General features: G+C 47.8%; 1 protein-coding gene across 3 annotated transcripts in view; it reads right to left on the reverse strand.

The window, feature by feature from the left end:
* Positions 1–209: 209 nt before the first annotated feature.
* The window catches only part of RNF44 (ring finger protein 44), a 68,462-nt gene continuing 42,237 nt past the window's right edge, over positions 210–26,434 (reverse strand). Inside the window, exons 2-11 of one of the 3 annotated variants that reach the window (XM_033140410.1) lie at positions 18,400–18,581; positions 17,079–17,295; positions 14,669–14,836; positions 13,655–13,828; positions 9,957–10,124; positions 9,256–9,374; positions 8,921–9,008; positions 8,481–8,602; positions 4,968–5,067; positions 210–2,983 (exon numbers count right to left, since the gene is read on the reverse strand). In XM_033140410.1, the coding sequence (XP_032996301.1) occupies positions 2,921–2,983; positions 4,968–5,067; positions 8,481–8,602; positions 8,921–9,008; positions 9,256–9,374; positions 9,957–10,124; positions 13,655–13,828; positions 14,669–14,836; positions 17,079–17,295; positions 18,400–18,506 (1,326 nt within the window). In that variant the 5' untranslated portion in view covers positions 18,507–18,581 and the 3' untranslated portion in view covers positions 210–2,920. Of the gene's footprint in view, positions 2,984–4,967; positions 5,068–8,480; positions 8,603–8,920; positions 9,009–9,255; positions 9,375–9,956; positions 10,125–13,654; positions 13,829–14,668; positions 14,837–17,078; positions 17,296–18,399; positions 18,582–26,434 lie in introns of those variants that run through there. The other 2 variants (XM_033140412.1, XM_033140413.1) reach the window with 2 other exon arrangements.

Here is a 26,434-nt window from a genome sequence, read left to right on the forward strand (position 1 = left end):
TTTTAAGAGGCCACTTCCCCTCTCCAGCCACCACCTGAGCTCGGAACACCCCACAGAAAAGAGCCAGGTTGGAAGAATCTAGCTTTCCTTCACAAACGCTGCTCCAAGGCTGGCCTGACCAATCTGAGTAATGGGCCCAGGGTTCGTTCCACCCGCTCCGCTCATGAGTGCCCCTCCGGCATTTGTGTGGCTGGGAGAATGGGATTGGGGGGGGGGGTAGTATTGTGGGAAGAGGCTCCAGTTTATGGATGAAGGCCCAGGGATGCTGGATGAGCAGGAAAAGCATGGCGCGCTCTCATCTGCTGCCATCAATTCCAAAAGGGGGTTGGGTACAAGCCAGACCTTGGCTGGCAATAAAAGGCAGCAGGAATCAATGAACCCAGCTGGGGAGAAGATGGAGAATATGCAGGGGGGGGGGAGAGAGAGAGCTCCACCTTGTGGACGGTGGAGGAAGTTGAATTCTGACTGGGAGCCACACTGCCAGACACATCCCACTAGCTGATAACAGGGACAAGGTACCTGTGCCAGGAAGGGATGCAGAGAGGAAAGGGGGCTATGGCAGAGCATGTCAGCGGGTGCAACTTCACCCACCTCTGCAGCCGCTACTAACCGCTTCCCCCACCGCCTGCCAACACTGACCCTTGCAAGCCTACCTCGAGGTTAAGTCCTGTATGTGCCCCCCCCTCCCACAGCTGCCTCCTCCTGGCCCAACCAGGTTTCAAACCCATCTCTAATCTGGAGGGGTGGGGGGGGGGGAAGGGGAGGGAGAAATGCCCTGAAAAGCGTTGACGGTCCTTGTGAGGCGTTGCGGACATGTGCAGTACAGTGCATGGCAGTAATCAGCTGAGCACAAAGAACTCCCTCTTTAACCCCCCCCCCACCCCATCACCCCCACAGCTGGCTAGAGAGTTAGCCAATACCAAGTTCCAAGCTGGTCATAACATGCATGCATAATTTGTGAACATTTACATTAGGTTTCATCGTCCTCTCCGAGTCCTTCTTGCCAGGCTTCCGAACACAAACCAACTACATGGCGAGGGCTTCACTCTCTCTCTCGGCTCCATGGTATAATCATGCAAAACAACTTTTATTTTATTTTTTAATATATATTTTTTTAAACGATCACAGGTTTCTGTAACAGGGTGGCAGGTCGGTTGCTTTCTTGCTTCAAACCAGCAGGTGTTTTTTTGTGTTTTTGTTTTTAGGTAGGATTAGTGTGTGTGTGCACGCACGCACCACACGCACGCACGTGCACAGAGAGACAGCAAGGCACACAACTCGCATGTATGCTCGTCATGGCAAAACAGCCCACCCCACGGTGCCTGACCCAGAGCACAAGCATCAGGCCATGCAGGGGGGAAAAACAACACTCTGTTGGGGGTGGCAGTAGGAGGGCCAAACTTCACATGGGGCCCCCGGAAGGAGGGGGGAGGAGGAGGAGGAGAGGGAAATGGTCAAGCGAGTGGAAAAGGGAATGGAAACGTCTGCCTGGTCCTATGCAGAAAGGAAAGAAAGCTGATGCAGCAGTGCATCTTGGAGGGAGGAGCGGTTTTCGCCAGATGGGCTTTTCTCCATGATAGCTAGTGCAAGGGTAGACAACAACAAGATTAATAAATAATTCCCCATCTGCTCACTGCCCAGGATCCTACTGCAGAGAGCTTCGCAGAGGCCCTGGCAGCTTTCAGGGGCTTAGCCTGGGGTCAGCACAGAAGAGCGGGCAGGATTTACAAGTGGGACTAAAGGCTCCTGCTTCAGTCGGCTGAGCATCTCCCTCTTCCCTGCAGAAGGAAAACAGGGAGAGAGGGAGGCAGAGAAACATGCGTGCCCTCCCCTGAGATATTGAGGAAACAGTGGCACGAACCTGATCTATTATTATTATTTTTTGGAAGGGGGGTGGATTTCATGGAGATGGGTGCTGAGAAAGAAAGGGGACCACAAGGAAAACTACTGAGGTGCAGAAGGGGAGAGAAGTAATTGTCAGCTCTAGCTAGAGAACATGATTCTGAAGACAGGCCTCGCAAAGAGAGCCTCCACCTTACAAACGCATGAAGCAGAGCCAGCTGCTTCACCACGAGGATTCTCACTCACTCAACTCACACTTTCCTCCGCGTCTTTTGAGGGGGAAATGGGTCTCCACACGCCCCTCTACAATGAGAAGGGGAGCGGAGTGGGATGGGATATTGCTGGGCCTTGTGCAGGCCTGTTTCGCCTCACCACCACCCTGCTACGGAGCCCTGAATGCCGCCCAGCATCTCCAGCATGTAGGAAGGGCAAGATGGTTTGTGTGTGTGTAAGGAAAAGCCAGAAGAGGCAGCCCTGGGCCATGATTTGTGTGTGGGCAACCCCAAATGGTTCCGGGAAGGCTTTGGGCCGCCCCTCATCAGTGCTGCAACCAACCACTTCCACTGCCTGCCACACGACAACACTGTGCTTTGGGGGCAAGTGGTTGGGGGGTGGGATTGAAGCAGGGACTTCCTCCCCCATCTCCCCATCACCATCTTTGAGCTGCTCTGCTTTTGAAGGCCCCGATCTGGTGGCGCCAGAAGTAGGTTGGGGGGGGGGAAGTTTGGACTAGAAATACCTGGGTCAGACAGCCACAAAAACCAAAACAAAGGAGAACCAAAACGAAAGGAATGCAAGAACACCTGGAGAGTAAATTGGCGCAAGGATGGAGTCTCTTTGGAGTGCGGAGCACATGGGGAGGCCTCCCCCTAGCGAAGCGTGACACTGCGGAGCTGGCTCTGCCACCAGGCCCAGTCCATGCCACGGAGGGGTAAGGGTAGGGGTGTGTCATACATTGCTTATATTCTCACCACATCCCAGGAGAGTCCCCAGAGGCTTAAGCATACAGGCTGGGCAGAGCCCCTGGGCCAAGGTCCGTATCCTGGAGTGAATTTGTGCAGCAGTGCGTTGACGAGCCTCACTCAGCCTCCCGGTGTACTTCTGAGGCATCTGCCCGGCAGATTGGGCATGTGCGGTTTGCCTGCAATGACCAATGGAAGGATCAGGGAAAAGGGATGTGGTTTTAAGGTCAACCACACCCACTAGGAAACTTTTCTCCTTAAGGATCAGAAGCAGCAGCCTGTATCCATTTATCTGAGACCTGTTGCTCGTTGTAGGTTTGGCATTCTCTCCTAAACTACAGGATGAACAACTAATGAAAGAATGAATGGACTTCTCAAGGTATCAACTGGCACTGGACAAGGACAAGAAACTGGGCTCTATCTAGGACACAGGTGGGGAAACTTTTGGGACCCCAAGGACCACATGCCTGCAGCAACCTTCCATGGGCCACATGCCAATCGTGGGCCGGGCCAAAGGCAAACGTGGCCAAAACAACAGATGCAATTCTCACCTTTGTGCAGCAGGCTACATTCTGGCCTTCCAAAACTCAGGTATTCCTGCACAGATCTCTCCATCCAGGGTGACAAGAGGCATTAGCCTAATGTAAGGATGCATTCCAACCAGGCAAAAAGGACCTGCGCAGCGGGATTGGGGAGAGGCGTGGCTTGGGGAGAGAGGGCGTGGCCGAAGGAGATATCATGAGGGCCGGTTGTCTAAATTTGGTCCCACAAATCTGAGGTTCCCCACCCCTGCTCTAGGGGAACAAGGTAATTACGAGCGAACCTCCTCTTCCAGAAGCCCTCTAGTCCAAACCTTTCCTTCTGACATAATTTCCTTTGGATCAGAAGCTAGGTAAGAAGCAGGAGGCTGACGGTAGGAATAAACAGGAAGGTTTCAAAACAGAGACAAGATATGGAGTACTCCTAGGATTTGCACTGAGACCAATGTTACTTAATTTGTTCATCTGGATTCAGCTGAGAAATAAAGTGGCCATGTTTGTGGTTGACAACAGATTATTCAAGATGGTGGAAACCCACCAACTCCCAATAAAATTATGAATGAGATTCAATATAAGGTCATGTAATGGCGGTGGTATGGCCAATTTGGAATACTATGCACCATTTTGGTCACTCAGTCTCAAAAAGAGTCTCATAGAGCTGCAAAGGGTGAGCAGTTCACACATGAAATTTATAAGTGGCCCACATGTCTTCAAAAGGGCACGGGACAAAATTAATGGAAAATAAGTATATCAATGGCTAATTACGTGTGACGGTTCAACGTTATCTCTAGGCATGCCTCTGAATACTAAACACTGGGAAAGAAAAAGAAAAAAAGGCACTTTCTTTTGTACCCCATTCAGAAGTGGCACCCACCCTCTGGAACATTCTCCCATCAGAAGTCAAGGAGATTTTATGTGTTTGATGCTTTGCTATGTTTTTATACGTGTTTGGAAGCCGTTCTGATTGGCTGGGGCAACCCAGCCAGATGCGTGGGGTATAAATAATAAAATTATTATTAAGGATTTTCCCCACTCCCGTATTTAAATTAGGATTCCGAGTCGCCTTACAGGTGCACAAAAAATCATTGAACAGCCATTGCATTTGCACATAATAAAAGCCAGAGTCCCTACTTAAAGGATTTGCCTGCAATTTACCCACAATGTTGAATGGAGATTAGAGGCAGTGGCTGAATCCCAGATTTCACTCCTGCTGACAGGAGGGGGCGGAGGTGACTTTTTCCAAGTCACTCTTCCCTCTGGAAAAACTGCTCTGGATGGGTGTGAAACTTCCCCAGAACAGCAGGGAAGACTTCCATGGGCAGGAAGAGCCCTGCCATTCCTGCAAAGTCTAGATCCATCCCGCACCGAGTCCCCTTCACTTTCATGGTGCAGTAGCAATCAACAGCCAGTAGAGAGCGCTGTCAAAGCTGGTTCCGATGCTCTGGGTCTCTCAGATCGCTTGCACAGAGGCCCGTTCCCCTCTGCATGCCCGCCCCCCACTCAATGATTATGCACTTCCTAATATGCTCCTTGCCGGTTAAGCCGCAGCATCCCGGACAGAATAATCTTTTAATGCAATGGTTCCCCAGTGATAGAGCCCTTGGCCAAGAGCAGCAGATGTTACCTTTAACCATTTGTCGATGCACTTAGCGTGGAACTCATGGTTGCAGGGCAGAACTCGCAGCAGCTGCCTGACTTCGAAGTCGCTGAAGCACACAACACACCTGGGGAAGGGAGAGAGGAAGACCCAGTCAGCGCAGTGGCAGAAGAGGACAAAAGAGCAGCACACAAGATAGTTATCCATTGTCTTCAAGCACCGCCTACAGGGGCGTAGCAAGGTAAATTGGTACCCGGGGGCAAAAAAATTTTTGTCCCCCCCCCCCAGGCATAGGAAGGTCAGGTGGTACCCGGTGCAGAAAATTTCTTGTCACCCCCCATTGATCCCCCCCCCCCGCAAAAATGGTTTTATGTTATTTCATATTTTCTTACAAAGGAATAATAAGTAATAATAATAATAAACTTTTATTTATATCCCACCCTCCGTGGCTGAAGTCGGGCTCAGGGTGGCTAACATCAGATACATAACATTGGTATAAAATCAAACAATAATTAAATTACCTCCTAAAAACATCTCAAAATCAAATTAAAGTCTAACTAGATGGCTTTCCACAGGGTTAGGGTTGGGAACAGTAAGTGCTCCACTGAACTGAAATTTCAGCCGTCACGACATAGGAAAACAGCCAAGTAAACAGCTATTTTGGTGGAGGAGGGTCAAGATATTAACAGATATGCATGAAATTTCATATATACAGTGGTGCCCCGCTAGACGAATGCCTCGCTAGACGAAAAACTCGCTAGACGAATGGCATTCGCTAGCAGAAGGCTGCCCCGCAAGACGAAAATGTCAATGGGGCTGCCTCGCAAGACAGAAAAAAAAAAAATTCGTCGCGAAAACCTCCGCTCTGCATTGCCGCTTCGCTAGACGAAAAATTCGCTCTACGAAGACACTCGTAGAACAAATTATTTTCGTCTAGCGGGGCACCACTGTAGCTATATAATCCCTAGTATAGGAAGATAAGACCTTTGGAGCAGGCAATTTTTTTAAAAAAGGTTTTTTTATGAACTGCCCTAGTAGGGCAGTAATTGCTCCTTGATCATTTGTCACCCCCTCCATTATGGAACATGGGGCGGCCTGCCCCCTACGCCCCCCTTGCTACACCCCCGACCGCATGGTCCAGTTTCCCCACAGGGGCAAGATTCTCTGCAGGCCCATAGGAAGCTGCCTCATGCTGAATCAGATCTACAGTGATGGGCAGATGCTGCCCAGGGTTTCAGGCAGGATCCTCTCCCAGACCCACGTGGAGATGCTGAGGACCCATGGCCTTCTGCCTATGAAGCAGATGCTCTGCCACTGAGCTACAGGCCTCCCACTCTTTGGGGAGTAGCGTCTCCCACTGTTTCCAGCAGAATCTTATTTAGGTGCCCAATACATACTTCCAGGCGACACTGCATGATCATGCTAGGAAAATGACAATTCACAGATCTGCTCGGGTACAATCTGAACTCACTCCTCAAGGAGCCCTTCTATTCCTAAAGGTGGACCTTCAGAAGCAGACTGAAAAGAAACACACCATTTACTGGGTGAGAGTTCAGTTCCTCGTCACCTTCAGCTGCATATGAGTAGTAGTATACCCTTAATCCAAATATCCCAACAGAAAAAAACAAAATGCATAATAAAATAAAATAAAAAACCAATAACCTTCCTTCTACAAACACACGTAAAAAGCCATAGAACAGCTAAACGCTTGGTTGAAGAGAAACGTTTTCGCCCGGCACCTAAAGTTGTGTAATGAAGGCACCAGGAGAGCCTCCCTGGGGAGAGAATTCCACAAACGGAGCCACCGCAGAAAAGGCCTGTTCTTGTGTTGCCACCCTCTGGGCCTCTTGTGGGGGAAGCACATGAGAAAGGGCCTCAGATTATGATTGCAGAGTCTGGAGTAGTTCATATGGGTAGAGTTGGTCCTTGAAATACTGCGGTCCTGAGCCATTTAAGGCTTTATAGGTCAGAACCAGCACTTTGAATTGGGAAACTAATTGGCAGCCAGTGCTGTGGGGCAAGGATCGGTGTAATATGCTCAGTTACAGGTAGGTAGCCGTGTTGGTCTGCCATAGTCAAAACAAAATAAAATAGAAAATTCCTTCCAGTAGCACTATATATAAGGGTCTGGTGACTTCCGTTTCAGTGTATCTGAAGAAGTGTGCATGCACATGAAAGCTCATACCAAGAACAAACTTAGTTGGTCTTTAAGGTGCTACTGGAAGGAATTTTTTATTTTATTTTGTTGTAATATGCTCAAACTGTCTTCCCCCAATGAGCAACCACAATCAGTGCAGATTTTGGCCAAGACCTCCTCACCCCCATGCTTTGAGCAGGGGTTTGGGTTTTTGAATAGTCTTCCCCACTCTCACGCATTTCTCATGGTTATTCATTTAAATATTTAACAGGTCCCCTTTTTTATTAACCCCCACCACCACCACCAATCTATTATTTTTTTCAAACTTCAAGGACCACTCTGAATGAAAGGGGCCTTTGATTAGCAGAAGGTCAAAGCAATACTTGCAAAATCAGGATTGTATATATTCTTCTTCTCTTGTGTTTTTATATTGTTTTGAATCAGTGTTTTTGATATGGCAACTTTCTAAAAACTATTTATAACCGACTGAGGTGTTTCATTAGCTGTAATTCTTTTTTAATGCATATTGTGAGCTGTCCTGGGTCCTGCGCTATGAGAAAGGTGGGATATAATGAAATGAAATGAAATAAAAAAAAATAGATAAGAAGGCCACAAGAACCAGCCAATGAGCGCTCTGCACAGCTCGCATGCCCTGGGAACAGGAAGAACCAGTTGCTCATGAGCTGGATTCGGTTTGGAAGTCTGTACGTATGTCAAGAAAGAAAAGATAAAGAAAAAAGGGTGAGTGCAACTCGCTCCCCCCCCCACAATACATTTTAGGGTTAAATAATAATAAAAAGGGGCAAGCGCAGATCAGCAGCAGGCCTGCAACTCAAGCTATTTATTTCTCGCTCCACTGTATGTTCCATAGGAGAGTCAACATGAATTATTTTATTTATTAATGTGACATCCCACTAAGTCATACTCAAGAGCAGCCCAATGGAAATCAATGGGCTGAAGTCCACTTCTTCCAGTGGATCCACTCATACTATGACTTAGCCGGGTATCACCCTAGAATTGTTTATATTCCACCCTTTCACTGCATTTGCATTGCTCAGAGAGACTTACAACAGTTTGCAAAATGATGCCGAAGGAAACTCTTTCCTCAGCTGCTAGGAAATGGACAACTAAAGATTGGGTCCCTGCAATATGAGCAGGAGACAGCCAGGACTCCCTGCTGCCACTCACATAAAGTGGCAATGACCACCTGTGTTCTAGGTCCTGTGTATCTAGCGCTAGTTACACCACCACCACCACCACCCCCTCTCTTTTACCCACACACACACACACACACACGAACTGAAACACTAATGCCTGATGTCCCAATTCCTTCCAAATTCAGCTGTGCTGCCTTCTATTCCCCATCTAGGGCTCCATTGGAGGACCTCTGTCCCAACACTTACAAGGTTTGCTCCGACTGATGGCTTTCTGGGTTGAAGCGGTAGGACGGAAGGTGTTCGATGTCTGCTTTGGTGAGTCCCCGGGGTTTGGCCTCTCCTAGCCTCTCGGCCAGGTTCAGTAATGCCTAGTGGAAGATATAGAAAAGAACATACATACACAGCTGATCAGCTTCCTTCTGGGCTCCAATCAGGCTTCCTCCAACACCCTGAAACCAGCTCTTTCAGCAGTACATTCACCACAGGACGGTCCCAGAGAGGGCAGCATCTTTCCGTCCTTCTCCTGGCACTGCTGCCACTTGACCCCATCACACGGCAAACCCTACGCTCTTCCCGAGAGAGCTGCCTAAGCCAAGTTCCACCATGCACTGAGGGCACCACTAACCAGCTGCTCTAGAGCCTTCCCGCCATTCTGACACCCCCTAGGGAGAGGGAGACCAACCCACCTCATAGTTTTCCATCTCCACATCATCCACATCCAAGTCCAAACTTATTGTAGGCCCCACAGCTGTCGGTGACACAGGAAGCATTGATCTAAAGTTCAAAGGCAGAGCGGAGCAGTCAACAGGAGCAGAAAATCACGCAGGCACACAAACCAAGGCAGAAACCAACCTTGCGTTTTGAATGAGTACATGGGTGGGGAAAGGAGGCAAGTCCATATTCCCACTGAGGGGCCACGCTGAAAGAAAGGCAAGGCCCTTAGCTCTCGACCCCAGCAGAAAAGGGGAGGTTTCTTCCTCATGCAGCACTTCCTCCCTCTGTTTGATCAATGGATACTCACAGGAAGTATGGCAGGAAGCTTGGGTAGTATGGAGGCGGCGGTGGGGGTGGAGGCGGCAGTGGCTGCTGCAATCTGTATCGCTGGGTGTTCAGTCGCCGGGGCATCATGTGTGGATATGGCTGTTGGAAACACCAGGAGGTGAGTCAGTTTGATGCGTATCGAGATGGAGCTGACTAATCCCTAGGCAGTATATTCCCCATACCAAACAGGACACAAATAAAAAATCTGCAGCTAGGAAAATGGAAACATTCTGCACCAAGAAAGGCTGAATCCTGCAACATGAAACATTATGTAAACACTATCAATCGCTGCAGATCTACAAAGCCACCTTATACAGGTTGTCTGTATCCCCACGGAACAACGGCACACACATGCACAAGTATTTCCTACATGAGTGGGGGAGTTAAGAGCTGCAAAAGCAAAAGGAAAGCTCCCAAACTGTGAGGAGTCATCCTTTCATGAAAGGGCATCTACCCACCCACAGAGGCTACTGAAAACAGCTAGCCAACTCTGGAGAAAGACCCTGCCCCCTGGTCACTCATTTTGCACCTCATGGTATGCAAAGGGTCCCCAGATGGTCAACCCTGCTGAAGCACAGAGTCCCATTATTCCTGAGCAAACGAAGGACCCTCTAAGAGGCCCTTTCCCCCTCAGGGGGTCCAGTGCTTGAGGCCTCATTGCTATGATCCCAGAACACTCACCACGCCAAAGGGCAGTTCCTGGTGCAGTGGGTCATGGGTGTGTGGAAGGTAATGTAGTGGCATGGAGGGAGACAGTGCAGGAGTATGGTGGGAAGGAGAATAGGAGAAGCCTCCGATAGAGTGCTGTTCACCCCGGAGCTCCACCTCATTGTCTATCCTTTGCAGTGGCTGTGGAGAAAGCAGACAACATAAGGGCTAACTAGCAACAGCTCCCAAATACTCCCATAGAGTTAGAAATGCTATTGTTGCCATTCTTACTCAGGATAGTACAGAACAGGGTGGTCCAATGTGCAGCCCTCAAGGCCTTTTTTGGCAGCCCTCAGCAACACAGGAACCTCCTCCCCTGCCCTTGCGCAACCTTCCCAAAGCTGGATAAGTGAGGCGCTAAGCTTTGGGAAGGAGGTGGGAGGGCTCTAGGACCTTGCCAGAGCCCTACACCTCCTTCCCAAAGGCAGAGTGAGGGTGGGGGTGGGGAGAAGCATCCTATTTTTGCCTTGTTCCCTCCATGCAACAAGATTTTGTCCAGCATTCTGTATCTTGAATTCAAGTCCTGAAAGACCTGCTCCCTGTCCTGCAGGCCTTTTCCCACTGGGTGGAGCCCTGATGGACTCCAGCTATAAAAAGCTGAGGTTGCAGAACACTCTTGGGCTGCAGTGTTGTTTGAGAGGGTTTGTTGCACAAGGAGTTACTGATGTTTATGTTCTGTAACTTTATTTTGGGTCTTATGATAGTGTATTTTTGATGTAGTGTTTATTACTACTTTTTCTATGTTTGTCGCTATGTAATTTTTTGTATGTTGTAAGCCACCTTAAGCATGGATTTAACTTTGGAAATGTGGCATACAAATAAAAGGATTGATTTATTGAATGGACACTGGGAGAAAGTCCACAGCTCAGTGGCAGAACACAGGCTATGCTTGCAAGAGCCCAGTGTGGCCCCCTAGCATCTCCAGGGAATGTGGTGAAAAGAGGCCCTTCTGGGACCTGAGAAAGCTGCTGGCAGTGAGTGGGTAGACAACACTGGGCTACAAGAACAGAGGGCAGCATCCTATTGTAATTTTAAGATGATTACTGCCCCATCCAAAACCCTAAATCAAATCCCTACTTTTGTACTGTACACCAGACACACTCAAACCACTAAGGCCTACTATTACTGCCACAGACCCTTTCTCATAAGGATGCCTGCTCTTTTAGACAAATACTAAATTCTTGGCACTGCTCCCTCTGGCAGCAAGTTCCTAATGCTGACTACAGTACATGAAAAAGCACAGTGCATAGTGCACTGAGTCCCATACTCCTAACTAGTAGCATCGCTGGGAACTGTTGCTCCAAATCTGTCATCTCCATTTCATTTAGTCACCCTCCTTTCCTTGCTTCCTCTTCAAAGAGAAGACACTGAGGGATGGAACCCAAATTATACAGGCAGAAAATATAGGAAGGGTACAGAAGTCACCCAGGGCGGGAGTGTGTGCATAACAGTGTAGCCTGTAAAAATCTATCCCAACACATGTAAGGCTCATATAACTTTGTATGGATTCATCTGATCTGCAGTAAATCTGCCAACCATATCAGAAGGCCAGACAGGTAACAGACCTCAAGCTTCCAATGCCCTGAAGAAGTTCTGGTAGTTGCTGCCTGAACTTCAGTGACCCACTTACAAAATAGGGCGATTAAGAGCCAACTGCACAGGATTCATTGTGTTGCATGTTGGGAGGATGGAATTGTGATGTAAGGGACACCGAACAGTCTATAGCAATGTATTATTTCAATCACCTTGAGCATTCTTATTAAAAATGGAAATGCAATTCATAAATACTGCAAGGAAAATGTGCATGCTAATATTATTTTTATTTATTGAATTCATATACCACCCTATAACAGGGGGTCTCAGGGCGGTTCACAGAATCAAATCAAAATATAAAACCACAAAATACATAATCAAAATAAAAACAACAATCCAATAACCTTCCCCTAAAAAAAAACCCAACCCCCCCCCCATATAAAAAGGGCATAGAATGTCAAGCAAATCAACCAAAGGCCTGGTTAAAAAGGAACGTTTTTGCTCAGCACCTAAAGGTATATAATGAAGGTGCCTGGTGAACTTCCCTGAGGAGAGCATTCCACAGATGGGGAGCCACAGCAGAGAAGGACCTCTCGAGGAGGAGGCACACAAAGAAGGGCCTCAGAAGATGATCTCAGGGTCCAGGTAGAAAGAGGTGGTCCTTGAGATACTGTGGTTCTGAGCCGTTTAAGGCTTTATAGCTCAAAACCAGCACTTTGAATTGGGCCCAGAAACTAACTGGTAGCCAGTGCAGTTGGACCAAGATCAGTTTAATATGCTCAAACCATCTTGCTCCAGTGAGCAACCTGGCCGCTGAATTCTGCACTAGCTGAAGTTTCCAAACCGTCTTCAGAGGCAGCCTTACGTATAACACATTGCAGTAATCTAACCTTGAGGTTACCAGAGCATAGACAACAGTAGTTAGGCTATCCCTGTCCAGATAGGGGCATAGCTGAAGCACCAGCCAAAGCTGATGGAAGGCACTCTGGGCCACTGAGGCCACCTGAGCCTTGAGTGAAAGCAAAGGATCCAGGAGTATGCCCAAACTATGAACCTGCTCCTTCAGGGGCAGCATAACCCCATCAAGAGCATGCCATCTGGTTGCAGTGCCAAGGTCCAATCTGCCCCAGGTGATCAGTGGCAGCGAGGGACCGCTCCTTACCCCAATCTCTCTCTCTCTCTTGTGCATTGCCAGTTTCATGCAGAACCCCCTCCTTGTTCCACCTAGTCACAACAGATGTGGCTTATGGATGGAACTGCTGCCACAGAGGCACTAAGTACCGTCACTCCACACTGTCTTACATGGTACATACTGAGCAAGGTCACTTCATGCCTGCTGATGTGTGCAGCCCAGGCTTGGCTTTGCAGCTAGCCTGAGCCAGACAGGATTCTAGGCAATTGACTGTGGTACATTGGATACAGTGAAAAGGAGACCCATCCATCATACAGACAACCTACCTTCAGTGTTCGAAATCAGCCAGGCACATTTTGCACCTGGCTTCCAGCCACTTACAACCAAGTACACTCAACATGAATTCCAGGAAGCAAAATGCTTCTTCTGTGTAGCCTGAGCAGGAGCAGACACCATTAAGAGAAGGAGGTTGGCATAGGCCAATATGTATATGGACTGTCCCTGGATCAAGTGACTTTTCTTCTTTAAGCTCTCAAAGCTCTTAACCTAACTCAAGGTTGTCATCTGAACTAGTCAGATGTTTAACTGCTAATCAATTACAGTCAGTCCATTGTTTGTGCGGGGGGGGGGGGAAGAGAAGACTTTGGAGCCGTCTTGCAACTAGATGTTCTGCTTTGGCAAATGAAACCTTGGTTTAAGAAACCATTTGGCACCTAGCTTATATATGCGAGTTTCTAGCATTATATGTGAGTTTCTAGCATTGCCTACCTACCTCTGATGATCACTGGAAACCAGGTACAGTTCTCTCTTGTTACAACGGCAAGAGACCTCCTTTGAAGACTGAAACCCGTGTCTTCAAACTGTACGCTACGCTGGAGAATTGAGATCGCACCAGCTTTGATATCCCTCAGAAGAACAGAGCTGAGAGCACGGAGCAGGGATAGGACCCAGACATCCCACCCTTCCCTCCGCCAAGCCCACCCACCTGCCACCCCAAACAACTTACCATGCGAGGGTGCTGGGGTTGGAGTGGGACAAACTGGCTGAGGGGAGCCATGTGTGGAGGCTGGTGTGGCGGCACAGGCGGTGGAGGGTGCAGGATGTAATGGTCGCTGGAAATGAGCGGCGGGAACGTTTGGTAGGAGACAGGGAGCTGCTGCATGGCACAGGCCTGGATCAGCTATAAGAAGGGAAGGAGTGAGGGAGGGGAAGAGAGTCACCACGAGAAGGCTACAACCAACTTGAAAGGCAGCTGACGTCAGTCTGGCTATAGAACAGGGTGGGGAGAATCCCATGAGCAGCAAGCTATATCCTCTCCTCTAAGATCGGCAGGAAACCTGCAGGCCTTTAAGCAGAATGTCAATATATCCTAGCCTCTTTTTATAGGTAACAAAACCAGCCCGGCTGATCAGGTATCAAACCCAAACAGAGAAGTGGTGCAATGCCCACCCCCTTCATGGCAAATTAGAGAACAAGACATTTAACCTTCACTCAGTGCTGTCCCCGGGATTCTCCCTTATTTCAAGCAGTTTCCCGCTGCTCTCCCTTATTTTTTATTTCCCGTAAATTTCCCGTTTTTAATGGAAGTCCCCTGCTGGCCAGGGACTGGGTGGGAAGACCTCGCCTACTTGGAGAGAAAAGCCTCAGCCCTCAAAGCAAGTGGGAGCCGTTTCCCGTGCTTACAGGGGGGTGTATTCCTTCCCCTGCATCAGCCCCTATCCGTTGCCGTTGAGCCCCTCAGCTGGCCAATAGGGTTAGCTGGCAGGCGGAGCCTGGCTGCCTTTGAGCAGCTGCTGCTTCCTGTCCTGTTTTGATGGGATCAGACAAGAAGACGATGGGGCTCCATTGCGCAGAGCACATGGCTGCCCTCCTCTTTGCTCCGCTCCGAGTCCGAGCCCGCTTGGAGTTTACATTGCTGCTCCGCCCACCACTGACATGTGACTGTTGATCCCTTATTTTCAAATCCGAAACTTGACAGCTATGCCTTCACTGCTCTCTCTCCCCATACCAAGAGACTCACGGGGGGTGGGAGGCAGCAGAGTGGGTAGTGCTGTCCGCTGAACATCACTGAGCATGCTGGGAGCTGCTGTGCACTGCAACCTGGGATGTGCTGGCCGGTGTGAATGGGGAAGCCTTGCGTGGTTACCGTGGTCACCGTGTAGGACAGAGGGATGGCTCCCTGATGCACCTGGAGGAAAGAGAGCAGCAGAGGCAGAATCAAAAGTCACACCTCCTTGCATGGGGAAGCTCACATCTGCCTTAGATAACCCCTCGCCTGCCGCCACCGCCGCCACCCGAGAGCCCATGGCTAAAGTATGCCAAAGAATGATACAAGATTCAGATAACCACAAAGTATAAATTGATGAAATGCAATTTGTAAGATTAGCATTCCAAATCTACAGCAGGCCCACAACTAATGCGCATTTAGCTTGTGCAAATTCAGCTCTACACACGTGGCAAAAATAAAATTAAATGGAGGCAGAGTTGTGAGGAAAATGGCTTTGGCAATCCCACCCACCACAAGCAAGTCCAAGAATTTAAGAGTTGGGATGACACGCTCTCTGAAAGAACACTTCCCAAGCTGCTATGTGTAAGTTCTGGAGATCAAGGATGAGTTATATAGTACTCAGCTTCCTCTAGGTACCAGCACTGCAGCTGACAGACACTTGCAGCTTCTCCCTTGAAGAAGCTTTCCCATTATGGCTCTCGGGGCGTGAGGGCAAAACTTTCCGTAGGTCAGAGAATTAATATTTGAACTTATGAAAAGCTCATTTCATTCCCCTGCTGGGAAGCTGCAGGACTCTGTACAATATATGAATTTCTAAAGCTCTGCATTCAAACTGACTCTCGGTGAAAATTTCCTGAGGTGAATCTAGTGACCCAACTACCCATCAAGTGTCTGGAATTCTCCTGGGCTTCTTTTAAGAAATAGATCTTGAAAACTTGTCCACATGCTTTCAATTGTATTTCATCGATTACTATTTTGTGCCTTGAAATATATACATTCTGTTTACGACTTACCCCAAATAGTTTATTTCTCCTGTTTCAAAGTCCCTCATTTTGGGATATGCGGCACACACAGAAAACTGGCAATTTTGACCCTCTGGTCTCCCAAAAGGTTGTGCGAGCTCCCAAACTGAGACATAACCCTCACACCAGAGGACAGATCTACAGTTCAGTTTATTGCCTTTGATGAAAACGATATCCCTGAGTTTTATTTTCATTTTATTTTGCAGGTGGTTAGCAACGTAATTGTATTTTATTTTTATATTGCACAGTGCGATGTGGAGGATTTGTTATTTGAAAATGCACTGGGTTCAGTCTGTGCACCTGAAGGCCTCCTTCCTTCTTTTACTAGTAGACGCGTCGTCATCACATTGTTCCACCAGCTTAAAAGGGTCCCAAGTTGGGGTGTTCGATCCTTAGCCAACCTATTTTGCTTGTGATGGGTGGTTTTCAGATAGATATAGTTAGAATGGAAGGGAGAACAGTGCTATTGTGTTTCCCCCCGGGCAAATGGCCTGTAAAAAAGTCTTCCACAGCCACTGAAGTTTTTTTTGGGGGGGGGGGGGAGTCTGCAGGAATCCCATTGTAGGGACTTGCACTCCGTATTTGCTAGACACACCAGTCCAACCTATTTTGGATCTTACAGCCAAAAGAAGCACATGGTACAAAATCAAACTTCAACATAATGCTCTGACTGAACGTTCATGTCCTTGGGCTTGGGTTGCTTTGTCAGTCAGGAAATGGAAGTTCTGGTGGAGAACAACACGGAGAGCAGGGGTAGCTAAGCTGTAGCCCTCCAAACTCTCATCAGTCCCAGCCAGCATTGGCCAAGGTTGATGGGAGCTGTAGGCCACCAACACATGGGAGGCCACAGGTAAAGCACCCTGATGCAGAAAGATGCCGTTTCCCTGTGCTCAGGCTAGCAAGGAAGGTGCCAGCTTTTTGCTGCATACTGTTGGGAGTGGGCACCTGCCACCAGGCACTCTACTGGCCTGGATACAGCTGTGCCAATCTCCATTGACAAAAACGGAGTACAGTGGTACCTCCGGTTGCAGACGGGATCCGTTCCAGAGCTCCGGTTGGATCCCGAGGTTTCTGCAACCGGAGGTGCCTGTTCTGCGCATTCATGAGCAGCGAAACCTGCAAAAATACTTCTGGGTTTGCCGCTTTCGCAACCCAAAGTTTACATTACCCAAGGGTAACGTAAGCCGAGCTTCTACTGTATATCCAACACGGATATATAGCCTTCCACTTCAGTGGCGGAAATGTGAAGGGAGCAGATCTTGGTCTGCTGGTCTTGGTCAGCTGGGATCTAGGCAAATCCCAGCCACAGTTTCTCCATTGGTGGGACAAGATTCCAGCCCTTGGAATCCACAGAGTTCTGAGCCATGTACCCCCCACGCCTCCCCAGGCACCGTCCTTACCTGCTCATGGAGATCCACCATGAATGGATGCTGGTGGGGTGGGTGTGCAGCCGGGTGAAGCATTCGTGGTGGCGTATTGGCCAGAGCGTACGCCGGGTGCTCATCTACAGGGGTGTGTGGCTGCTGGAAAAAAGCCGGGTGCAAGTAGTTCTCATCCTGGGCTAGGAGAGTTTGCAGAGGTTGCTCACGTCGGCCCCAGTGGTGCCGGGAAGAAGGGCTGTGGAGCCAGTTGTGGGGAGAGAAATATAGAGGGGTGACCCCAGGGGCCAGCCAATTATCTGCGCTGAGCTCTCAGCTACAAATTCGCCCATTTTATTTTATGGTTTTTTTAACAGCAGGGCTAGGCCAGAACAGCAACACAAGGGAGCAACTGTTGGTGCAGCAAAAAAACTAGGACACAAGTTCAGTCATAACACTGAATACAGAGACATAACACGGAACAAAGCCTATGAGTGGGTTCCTTTGAGTGGAAGGCTAAGGGATAAGACAGAATCTAAATATATATTATTTTATTATCATTGCTGCATTCTTTCCCAGGACTCTGGTTTGACCAAACCCTTCAGCATACAAAGTGAATCTGTTCTTCCCGGTATCTCAGGCAGGGCTGGGGAACATGTGGTCCTCCAGATAATGTCCAGAGTGGCTGAGCCTGATGGGAGTTGGAGATCAGCAATATCGGGGGAGACGGGAATAGGTTAAGGTGTCACATCTCAAATAGCCTCCCAAACATGGCAGGTTCCCAGCATCTGGAGCAAAGCTAGCTTAGTATAAGGCGAGTAAATTAATCCTAAAATCATTAAAACACAGGCTTGCTATGGAGGCCTTTCAACTGATGGTTCAACACCTTTCCACTGGTAATCCTGGTCACCCCAAGTCTTTCCTTCTGCACCTGCATCTTGGATGTGCACTGCAACACAGATGGCTACCTGGACTCTGGATGAGAGCAAAGCTTTAAGTTTGCTCAGGCAGTATCTGGTTTAATTTTGTTCAGATACCTTCACAAACACCTTGCATGTAAACAAGCTGTGTGTGTCAACGAGATAACACAAGATGGACAGTGCAAGGTTTTCTTCTCATTTAACTTTATATGAGAAGAAGATGGGAGCTAGCATGTAAAGTGAATTTGCTCCAGAAAATGTTGGTTTACATTAACATGGATTGCACTTTTGCTTTCAGAATTGCATAGGGAACCTTTTGGAAATTACAGGGGTCCACCTTCGCTATCCGCTTCCATATAGGGAGACTCTGGCTTTCCCAGCGCTTGCCCTAAGAAACCTTCAGCGCAGGTGATCTGCACAGTGAAAGAGAGGAAGAGTCGTACCTTCTCCTGAGGTGTGCTGGGCTGTCACAGCTTCCCCCTGAGAATCGTCGCGGGTCAAAGGGGACAGAAGGAGGCTGCCTATTCACTGCCAGTTCCCATGGTCGCATTGGGGACGTTGGCAAGGCAGGAGGGGGTGCTGGATCTCAGACTCCAAACACGACAGCACCCCGGTTCTTTGGGATCTGTAGAAAGTGGAGAAACAGCCAGTGAGCTGGAGCCTGGAGGAAATGGGAAGCGTCAAGCAGTTTCAGTTCAGGACAACAGTCTCCGGATCAGTCATGCCAAAGCTAGGAGGCTACAGCACATCGGCAAGTGGGGGGAGGGAATGCTTCATGCATTCAGCCACAGACCAAGCCTCTTCCCTAATTACATCTCCTCCCACAATGCATATGAGATGCTCTCCCCGAATGTCTACTTCCTCTGCTCAGACCCCTTCCACCAGCCTTTCCCTTCCTCTACCTGTATCTCTCCATGTATCGTATTTTACCCCTGCCACCAGAGCAGCTGAGGGTCTCCCTTAATCCCCACCACAGCTCTGTGAAGTAGGCTAGGCTGAGCCACACTGACCAGTGAGATTTGTGGCTGGGTGGGCATGTGGCAGATTTGCCTTTTGGCTTTGAAGCACCAAGTTCAAACGCTCTAACCACTATACCACATGGACATGTCTCTTCCAGGAGAGAATGTTTTGCAAATTGGACGCTGACCGAGAGGCATGCGAATGTATGGCATCTTTTGAGGGGGGAGGGTTAATATGGAGAAGCGTTGTGTGTCTCCCCGCCCCCGCCCCCCCAGCAATGCGTACAGGCCACTATTGCCAACCAAGTGCCAATCTATGCCTGTCTAATGGGGGAAGCAATCTCAGAAAACCACACTGCTCACAGCCGAGCCTGTTCCCAAAGGTGGGAAGAGGGGGCAAGACAGAGCAGAGCTCAAAGGCACCGATGACAGAGCCATGTGCGCATAAAGTTGCTGTGATAAAAGACCAACCCCCACCCCATGGGAACTGCTCCTCGGCACAAGCTCTGTACTTTCCTGCCCCCATCTCATCAACGGCATCAATTTCATCACCATTAGCGGAAAGGCTGCACGTCCTATTAAGCACACAGCTGGCAAATGACCCAAACAGAGCAAGGCGATGCCCCCAACTGCAATGCTTCTGTGAACAGATGACTTTGTAACAAATCCACGGAATTAAAACACAGCTGTGGTGCTTTTCTACGGGGTCCAGGCCTTGGCATGGGTGGACAGGGTAATACCAAGGTGTCTTGAGAACTGAGCACCACTGGCTGTGTGAGCAGCCCCAAGTCTCTTCAGAGAAAGAAATGTCGCAAGGCTAAGTTCTGTTCCTTTACAGTATCCTTGTTATTTTATTCATTCCCATGAGTAGCCAGAACTATGGACAGGGGGAAACGAAAGCCTGTTTTGAAGAAGCCACTGGGCAGGCTGGATGTGGGCAAGCAAGGTGAAACGTAGCTGGGACAAGGAAACCTAGTGGTCCTGGGGCTTGACCTGGACAGGGCAGAACTCCCCTTTAAAAATCAGGTTCACTGTTTGAGAGTGCTCCAGGCCTCGGCTTTGATCCTGCATGGTCCATGTAGTGGCTCTGGCCATAAGTGATTCTGCTCCACTTCAGCAGATGCCAGACCTGTCCGAAGTCAAGCATACACTAGTAGTACCCACTGGATTGCTGACACACACTTTTACATGGGGCTGCCCTTGAAGACCACTAAAACTAATAAAACAGAATTCTACTAGCCCAGAATGCTGCCAAAGGAATTTTGAGCAGTGTCAGGTTTTAGGGTCACATTGCTACCAGCTGTGCAGGCCAACAGCCTGGTGCAATTTAGTTCTGTGCCATCAGGTAGGGACAAACACACTCCAAAAGTATGGGGTGTGTGGAAATCAGTTAGTCTTCCACAACTCCTTATTCCAGGTATTCCTTAAATGTGGGTGTTGCAGGACACTCAATCCTTAATTTAGGGAGAAATCTATGCTTCTTCTTTTTTACGGCTTTGGGGATCAATTCTACCCCTAACTGGAATGAATGAGAAGGCAAACAAACAAACAACAACAACCCAGAACACTCACTCTAGGGATAAAAAGCTGATGTTCAATGTTTCTGATACTTAACTCAGAACCTATTCTGTCCATTTTGTGTGGAAAATAACAGATGAAAAGACTGTGGGCAACATCTAAGTAAGTAGATCTGCTAGCCCAAGTATTTCCACTTGTGCCACGGAAATTCTCCTTCTCTTCTCTACATATTCCCCTAAATATGTTGTGGGGCTTCCACTAACCCTACGATAGATTTGGAGAGGGCACAGGTGTGGGAGAAATTCTGTTGCACGTGTGGAAATCCTTGCACGAGCGCAGGAATAGCAAACTCGGCCCTCCAGATGTTTAGGGACTACAACTCCCATCATCTCTAGCTAACAGGAGCAGTGGTCAGGAATGATGGGAGTTGTAGTCCCAAAACATCTGGAGGGCCGAGTTTGCCTATGCCTGCAACTAGCGGATCTATTTAGTTGGATATTGCTCAATATGTTGTCTATTTTCATGCGATAAGACAAATCACTCCCTTCCCTTAACAGTACCACAAATGGTAGCAGGGGCCAACAGTACCCCAAAGGCACGGGGAGGATGAAATGTGCCAGAACCCCTCCTCCAACAGATGACACTGACTGAACCCACACAACTGCAAACAGGCCTGAGAAGTGAGCCAGAGTGGCACAGTGGTCACAGAGTTTTGGACAAGGCCTGGGGAGATCCAGGTCCACCTCCCCTTCCTCTCACTGGGTGTCCTTAAGCCTGCCACAATCTCTCAACCTAACCTGCCTCACAAGGTTGTTTGCAAAGATAAAAGGGAAGAACCATACATGCTGCCTTAAGCTCCTTGGAGAGACAGGATGCAATTAAAATAGGAAGTCACACAGGGCAGCAATTTGAAAAACAGCAACAGGGTTACCCTAGTCCAGGCACGTCCAACAGGTAGATCGTGATCTACCGGTAGATCAATGGATGTCTGTGGTAGATCACTGGCTCCCCCCAAAGAAGCTCAACAACTTTAGCTCCCCTAAAAAAGGCTCAATATTTTTTTGCCCTGTACCCCCCAAAACTGGGACTTTCCTTCTCCCTAAAAAAAAGCTGAACAACTTTGATCTGAATGCCTAAAAAACGGGCCTTCCTCCTCCCCCAAAAAAGCTGAAAAACTTTGACCTGAACCCCCCAAAAAGGGGGTAGATCACTGCCAGTTTTTAACTCTGTAAGTAGATCGCAGTCTCTTGGGAGTTGGCCACCCCTGGCCTAGTCTAAGCTTCAGGATAAAGTCCCTTTGCCAAATACACACACATATATAGACACAAACCCAGCTACAAGGTAGGCAAGGTGAAGAAAAAAATAAGGCAATGTGATAGATGGCAGACACCGGCTCCCAGCATTGTGGATGCAGTGAACTGGACTGTTCCCCTAACACTGAATGTAGCTGCCATATTAACCAGGAAGGTAGGTTATATTAGTCTTATCAGGAAAAAAATCTAGTTTGATTTGACTCTACAGCATGGTTGCAGTCGTTCTGATCCCATAACTTCCACAGGGAATGAAAGATAAAAAGCCTTGTCCCCCCCCCCACACACCTCCACAAGCCTGCCACATCTTCGCAGACCTTCTCCCAGCTGAGCAACGTAGTGCCACTGCATCCCTCAGGGTCATTTCTGATCAGCATATGGAGCAAGTCGGTGCCCTCAATCTTTCAGTGCTGCTGTCAGTGCCCTCAATCTTCCAATGTCCCCTAATCTTCTGCAATTTGAGCTCGGCAACCTCATCATCTCCTTAATAAGTACAGGCATGGTCCCAGCCAGGTCCCAAAATTCAGAGCTCCGTGCCCATACTGGGGGTCACCACACTCATTTGCTGAATATATACATACATATATATGCACACACTGAACTGTATTTTCCTTCCAGCCCTGATCACCATAGAAACCTCCAGGCCCAAGGTTTACCAAGCATATGGATGTTATAAAAGGCAAGCTATTCCAAAGGGTCTGCAGCCCAAAAACCCCTTGCTGATCATCTCCCTATAATGCTTGCTCATCAACTTTATTTGCAAACACACACCTATGAGTGAGACAAAAATGAAAACATTTCTCAAGTGTCCTTGGTCATGGTTTCACATGGCCACAGTTTTTATTTGCCTAGCAAAAACCATCTTTATAGGAGGGTGAGGGACGGTGGAGGGAAGTCACAAGGGTGTTTTAATGTTTGTAACCTAGGGTGGTAGTGTAATATGAATTTTGTTTTGTGTCTATGTGTTTGTTTGTTTCTAAATAAAATTTTCTAATTAAAAGGAAAAAAAACCCACAATCTTCATCATTTTCTTAACGTTCTTCACTATTAACCCCTTTTCTTAGCCAGAAAAAACTCCTGCCTACTGCATGGATGGAGGGTGGGGGGAGACAGAAGAGAGGGCCAGCCCTGTTCAGTGATAAATGCGGACAATTTGTTAAACACCTGACTTTATTGTTCAATAAACTAATGCTAAGTGAGTGTTGGCTGGGCTGCAGCACATTGCAGACTCCCAAAGTGCATTTGAATCTGTGTGAATTGTGTTTACAAAGCAGAGCCATCTTGCTAGGATGGACAAAATGTGTAATAAAGCTCTATGCAAGTCAATTTGACTGGCCACCTATCTACTTGACTGAAGCAAATTATTGTCAAAGGCACGACGCTGGTGATATCTGCTGCCTATAAGGCCCAATTGCTTTTAAAAACTAGCTGTTATTATAATAATAATGTGTTCTTTTTCTCTTTTAACTACTTGAGGGGTGGGATTCAGGCTGAGCCTACCCGAAACAGAACTGTTTAACTAATAGTCCACATTTACAGAAATCATTTTAAAGGAGCGGCCCATTAAGAGTCCCAGGCTGGAGCTGGAGAGACTCAGGTTCAAATCTCCACTCAACGACTGAGTGAACTTGGGCTGATCACCTTCTCTCAGTCTCACCTCCCTCACAGGGTTATCGGGTGGATGAGGGTGTGGAAGAGGAAGAACCATGAATGCTGCCTTGAGCTGCATGGAGGATGGGTGGGATATAAATGCAGCACAAAATTATAGCAATTCAACAGGCATTCATGCAATTCTTTTGTAACTGTTACCTATGCATCAAATCTACTAAGGATTTAATTTTTGCTGTCCTAATAAAAGTCAATGCTCAACCGTTATTTCTCAACACCTGACTGGCCCAACACCCAATCCTAGAATGCAGCTAAACTGAAAGAGCAACTCCAAGGAGAAAGTAGCAGTGTGTGCGCGCACAGAACCACCACCCCCCACCCTCCACAATGGGATGAAGCCTAAGGTCTAAATTGTATAAAACAGCACCAGGCCTCCTGTCTCTTAGAGGAGATGTGCCCCAACCATGTTTAAGCAGTGGGTGTGGTTTAAAGTGCCAAAGGGAGGGCACATAGATGGTGCATGCCGAACACTCTCCCTACTAACCTCAGTCCTTTCTCCCCTAGCTGAGAGGGAAAGTGCCTGGGAGAATAAAGTTGGAAAGAGGGAAAGGAGCTCATCCCCCACATTCTTGGTATTGAGGATAAGGAGGGCACAAGGAAAGAAATGGGCTGACTCAAAACTGCTCTTACTTTTCTTTTGTTACAGTTGATGCACCGTTATTTTAATATATAAGCCACCTTGGTGCTAAAATACATATATACATAGATAACTTCCAAAACAGCACTTAAAAGTTTGGTACTGACGGAGGAGGCATGCCAAACCAGTCAACTCAGGAGAAAACTTCTCAAAAAGCATATAGCAGCATGTCAACTCAACAGACACACACACACACACACACACACACATATATATAGGTAAAGGTAAAGGTACCCCTGACAGTTAGATCCAGTCGTAGATGACTCTGGGGTTGTGGCGCTCATCTCGCTTCACTGGCTGAGGGAGCCGACATAAAGCTTCTGGGTCATGTGGCCAGCATGACTAAACCGCTTTTGGCGAACCAGAGCAGTGCACGAAAATGCCATTTACCTTCCTTCCGAAGTGGCACCTATTTATCTACTTGCACTTTGACGTGCTTTCGAACTGCTAGGTGGGCAGGAGCTGGGACCGAACAATGGGAGCTCACCCCATCGCAGGGATTCGAACCGCCAACCTTCTGATCGGCAAGCCCTAGGCTCGGTGGTTTAGATCACAGCGCCACCCACGTACACACACAAACACACATTCCTTAGCCTATATTAAAAGAACAAATTAAGCCCCTTGTACTTACAGCGATGTTGGGGGCCCCAAGGTCATGGATGGGTTGAACTCTGGTGTCTTTCTTAAAGTGAACATCGCTTACTTACTAAGGGAACTTGAAGGATAAGCTTTTTAGAAAGCATCTGAGCACCAATTGTATTTCCCCCCTGGCTCTTTTTGTTCAAAAATGTCTTCTGAACACTGTAATCCTATATTTACCTTGGCAGTGAGTAAGTTTATGGTCCAACTTCTTTAACCTTGGTCTTGCAGCTTTCAGAATAAAAGATGCCCACTGGTGGAAAACCTTTCCCTGTTGGGGGTATTATTCTCTCAGGGGGGCATCTGCCGTTAGTGGGTAAGGTTCAAGTGAGTGGGGCACCCTTTCCCCCTCCTTGCCAGTCACACTGAGGCCAAGGGGAATAGCACATGATGCCACAAAAGAGCCTAGTGCGCTAGTTCCTGTTTTCAAGATACCATATGGACTACCACTAGATACAAATGCTCTGGTTTTGTTTAGATGGCAAAGGGAAGTAGAAATATATTAATGTTCATTAACTTGTACCACTTGTTTTAAATTTCTGTACAGTGGTACCTCGGGTTACATACGCCTCGGGTTACATACGCTTCAGGTTACATACTCTGCTAACCCAGAAATTTCGCTTCAGGTTAAGAACAGAAAACGTGCTCTGGCGGCGCAGCGGCAGCAGGAGGCCCCATTAGCTAAAGTGGTGCTTCAGGTTAAGAACAGTTTCAGGTTAAGAACGGACCTCCGGAACAAATTAAGTACGTAACCAGAGGTACCACTGTATTTGATTTGTTTGTCTGTTTGTGCTATATATTAATAAAAACCCTGGTGAAAAAAACTGTGGCCCTTAGGTCAGATTCCCCACCCCACCCATCTAAATCAGTTAGCTGTAAATTGCTTTTCGGACCACAACACATGCCGTGGTAAAGCTATTTTCTTTTCTTTTCTTTTCTTCTTATGGAACTCTTACCAGTGTTGATGCTAGAATCTTCCTGCTTCTGTAATGAACTGATGAATTGATTTTATAATGAATTGACTGCAGTGTTCCTCTCCGAGACGTGTTTCATGGAATTATTGTTTTGGAGTTATGCATGGTTTTGTTTTTTTATTATTTATTTCTGATTGAAGTGTATTGTATTTTTATATGCTGTAACCTGTCCTGGGACCTTCTTGTGAAGGACATCTTAAGAAATATAACAAACTAATAGCAGCAGCAGCAGCAACAACATCATAATATTGCCACTCTTCAGTCCACAATTCTGAAGGGAGCATCACAGGAAGTGTTTATAAAAGATAAATGAGATCGTATAGGCAAGATTTACAGTGCAATGCTGTAGATTGAATAACGAACACTCCTGTCACACACTTGAGGTTGTATGTGGACCTCCAGTTCGGCCACTATTAATTTGGAACTGATATGTTGGCAGCAAAGTGCCTTGACCACATTCTCCAACAGGCATTCCATGACTGAAAAGGCAATGATGCCAATCCCCGGTTTCTTTCTACATGCAAAATCTGAACTGTCCTACAAAAAGTCCAGGCTATTTGTCCACTGACTCCAGTATGGTCTACTCTAACTGGCCACGGTTTTCTAAGGTCTCCAAGCAGAGGGAGGTGTCTCCCATCACTAGTTACCTGATCGTTTTAACTAGAGGTGCCAGGGACCGAACACTCAAGGGATATTCCATGCAAAGCATGAGCTCTACCACCAAACTATGGCCCCATACTCCTGGGCTCTGCTTTCTGCCTAGCTGATCAGGA

This window comes from Lacerta agilis, chromosome 2 (assembly GCF_009819535.1).
Source record: "Lacerta agilis isolate rLacAgi1 chromosome 2, rLacAgi1.pri, whole genome shotgun sequence".
In the NCBI taxonomy this organism is placed as follows: domain Eukaryota; kingdom Metazoa; phylum Chordata; class Lepidosauria; order Squamata; family Lacertidae; genus Lacerta; species Lacerta agilis.